The sequence below is a fragment of the Merops nubicus genome, unplaced genomic scaffold, assembly GCF_000691845.1.
Source record: "Merops nubicus isolate BGI_N331 unplaced genomic scaffold, ASM69184v1 scaffold1704, whole genome shotgun sequence".
Taxonomy (NCBI): domain Eukaryota; kingdom Metazoa; phylum Chordata; class Aves; order Coraciiformes; family Meropidae; genus Merops; species Merops nubicus.
In genome coordinates, this window is record NW_008602138.1 from 68,956 (window position 1) to 72,734 (window position 3,779).

Consider the following 3,779-nt stretch of genomic DNA (forward strand, 5'->3'; position numbering starts at 1 on the left):
CAGCGTTATGGTGAGATGCTCCAGAGCCTGTCTTAGGGGACCCTTAAGAACAGAGCTTGAGCCACCCCCCAAAACAGGCACTTTGCTGTTACAGAGCCTCAGAAAAGCGATTTAAAACCTGCCTGGCTGTGGTAGAAGCTGTGATCAAGAGTATTCTGCTCATGGTCTTTGTTGGCAGCCCCACTCAAGGAGTGATGCTGAGCCTCTGCCACCCTTTTAAAAACACCAGCAGTGGCCTTGCTGTGCCCCTCTGATTTAACAGGCTGGTGAGAGCTGTCAGGCAAGTTCAGGGAGACTCAGGTTCCATTCCCTCCTCACTCCTCTCCCCAGCACCTGGGTCTGTGCAGCAGTGATGAGCCAGGGCAGGCTTTTGGGGAAAAGGGGAGGAAATGGGGCAGAACCAACTTGTTAGTGAGTCTAGGATGGTCGAGGCAGTAGTTGAGGGTCTGGGGTTTGATTCACTCACCATTGTCAGAGACAGTAAATCACAGAATCACTCTGGTTGGAAAGGGCCTTCAAGATCACTGAGTCCAACCATTATCTAAATCTGCCAGGCCACTTCTACACCATATCCCTGAGCACCCCTTCTGGACATTTTTTAAATACACCCAGGGATGGTGATTCCACCATCCCATTCCTTTAGGGAAGCTGTAAAAATCACCTGGAGAACAAATCTAAAGAAAAGTATGTCAGATGTAGGCATCTCCCCTGATTTTGGGTAGGTTATGTCATAGCTACCTTTGGCAAATCTCAGTCTCACATCCTTACCTCTGGATTTTTAGCTGAAATAAGACATCTGAGGAAGCACGGTGGATAGAAAAAGTCAAAGTACTGCATTGCTTCCAGCTGGGCTGTACTGTGGAGTGCTTGCATCTGAGGGGAAGGGGAAGTCAGTTAAAAAGAGCTGTGAGATGTCAGTAAGAGAGGAAAGGGTGATGAGGTGGTAGTACAGCATAGCTTGGCCAAGACAACTGCCTTAGAAGAAATATTTCCTAAAAGCAGAAGTTTGTCTACTGAGATGGGGTTGGAAACCTCCTAGTGCCCACCACCAAGCTGTGGTTTGGAGGAAATGTTGGTTATATCCATGTGTGTGTTGATGAAGGGGCAGAGTCTGACTGTGTTTTAGATGGAATCTGTACTTCCTCAGGGCACTGAGGAAGATGCAGAAACCATGATGGTGTTTGACATCGAGGTCAGATCTTTTAATAGCGTCCTCTTGTCTCCTTCACCACTTCCCAACCAGGATGCATCGAATGATGAAAGAAGAATCAAGTTTCAGGACAAGCAGCTTGGAAAATGTGACACGGGAGCCCAGCAAGGAAAAGCTGCACATGAAGCTCTGCAGTGGATCCTGCCATGCCGAGCAGATCCTCCAGACACTGAACTCTTACCGCCAGAGTGGCATCTTCACAGATGTGGTGCTGTTAATCGATGGACAAGAATTCCCCTGCCACCGTGCCACTTTGTCAGCCAACAGCACCTATTTCCGGGCCATGTTCGGTGGCAATCTCAAGGAAGGCCATCAGGATATCATTAATATCCAGAAGATACCTGCTTCCACCATGTCTCTCCTTCTGGATTATATGTATGGGGGAAACATCATCATTCAAGAGGACAACGTTGAAAGCATCTTAGAACTGTCTGACTTGCTGCAGATCTCCAAGCTCAGAGATGCTTGTGTCACCTTCCTTGAAGACCAGCTTCACCCCTGCAATTGTTTGGGCATCATGAAGTTTGCTGATTCGTTCTCCATTTCATCTCTGACAGAAAAGAGCAAGAGGTTCATGCTGGAGTGTTTTGTGGAGGTGTCATGTCACGAAGAGTTCCTGGAGATGGGCGTGAAGGAGCTGGTTGAATATCTGTCTGATGAGCAGCTGGTGGTCCCCAAGGAAGAAGTTGTCTTTGAAGCAGTCATGCGCTGGGTACGGCATGACATACCTGCCAGGAAAGGAGCCCTGAAGGACCTTCTTGAGCACGTGCGCCTGCCCCTGCTCGATCCCACCTACTTCCTGGAGAAGGTGGAAATGGATGAACTCATCCAGGACTCAAAGGAGTGCATTCCTCTACTGCACGAGGCTCGCAAGTTCTACATCCTTGGGAATGAGGTCAGCTCTTTGCGGTCCAGGCCCAGAAGGTAAACCACAGCATCTTCTTCTTTGGACAGGCAATGGCCGGAGTTGATGGATCTTAAAGGTTGAGAGGAGTTCCTGGGTTGATTTTTTTTTATCTTTTTTTTTCCCCACAGTTGCTTCTCTTTTGGTCTCCCTGTTTCCAAAATGAAGGCATTGGAGATGCGTGCCTGGCTGAAAGGACTTCTGTGAAATTTCTGCTAATGCCTGTGACATTTTTCTTTTAGCTAGCAAGAAGTGTTCTAGTCACCCTGCTCTGGGTGTGTAATGATGCTGACCAGATGTGACCAGACTATGGGCAGGAGGGGGTGTTTGTAGCTCTTTATTTCTGTCTGCTTTCACCAATGGGTAGAGCACTGGGTTGAGACCTGTTTTCCATTCCCAGCTCTGCCACTGGTCTACTCTCATTTCCCCTCTTTTGGTCTCTCTCACTTTCTCCAGGCTGTCTGTTGACAGTAAGGCTTGGACCAGTCTGAGTCCTCCTGACCATCAGTGTGGTGCCTGGCTCAAAGGCAGGGTTAGGAATTAATGTCCACAGAAAAAAGACATTACTGTCCAATTGCCTACCTAAGCATCACCAAATTAAAGTGTGGTATGGGTTTATTTCTTTTTTTTTTATTTTTCTATCCATTGATTTGTTGACAAACAGCAAGAAGATCAAGAGATGCTGGCCCAGGCAACTGCCAGTGTAAAGTGGAGGAAACAGAAAGTGATTTCTAAGGTTGTGTGTGTGTAGAAATTCGCACCTTTTTGTGACTGTGAAGTTTGGATTTGACCAGCTGTATAAGTCTCTGCTGTTTCTTCATGGTGCCAGAGGCTGCTTTGAGTGTTGTTGGTAAGAGTGCTGACGGACACCTCTGCTCTGGGGTGGGCTGCCATATCAAACCAAGTTGGTTTGCAAGGCTCCCCGTCCTTTCCTAGAGGACACTCATGACCATGGGGCCACAGGGCCAGGTTTTTGAGCTCTCCTGCTCTTCAGCCCAAGGAGTGCAGGGTGTTTTGCCACTCAGTGAAGCCTCCTGAGCAGGACAGAGGTTGTCCCAGTGCATCTGAGAAGTCCCATCCTGGCATTTAAGGCATGTTTCTGTCAGGTTCAGGAGATGATTTGACCCATCTTCTCTGTGCTGAATACCACAACAAGCTGCTACATACAGAACTGCTCGACTTCAGGGCCTGTGGGGACCTCCTCAAGGATGCAAGCAGCTAAAATTCACTGGGCATAAATCCCACCCCCCAGCATCCACATTTTACCTCCTTCCTTTTACAGCTTTGCTCTTAAATGAATCGTCTTGCACACACCACGACAGAGCTGGGGACTGGATCAAGTCTTTCAAATCCTCTTTCAGCCTCCTCCTTCCTCTCCTCTCCCCTCCCCTCCCGCAGAGCTTGTCACCTACTAGTTGGCCAGATTTTCCCTCCCCTGCTGTCTGCCTTGTCTGCTTGCTGCTGTTAGGACTGGAGAGAGAGATTTCCTGGAAACTCTTCTCTCTCCAGGCAGAGAACTTGCCCCAGGCAGGCTGCCAGGAGCAGCCTTCCATGCTCGTGGCTGTGTCTTGAGGATTATCGGCTTTGATTGTGCTGGGAGGGGGAGGATGAGTGGCAGGAGGCAATCTCATGAAGACCTTATAAATTCATTGCCATTTTCTTTCC

General features: G+C 48.6%; 1 protein-coding gene across 1 annotated transcript in view; it reads left to right on the top strand.

Annotated features, from left to right (window-relative positions):
* Nucleotides 1-1,244: 1,244 nt before the first annotated feature.
* Nucleotides 1,245-3,779, top strand: part of KLHL35 (kelch-like family member 35) — a 6,454-nt gene continuing 3,919 nt past the window's right edge. Inside the window, exon 1 of the mRNA XM_008938226.1 lies at nucleotides 1,245-2,134. Within this exon, the coding sequence (XP_008936474.1) occupies nucleotides 1,245-2,134 (890 nt within the window). The remainder of the gene's footprint in view (nucleotides 2,135-3,779) is intronic.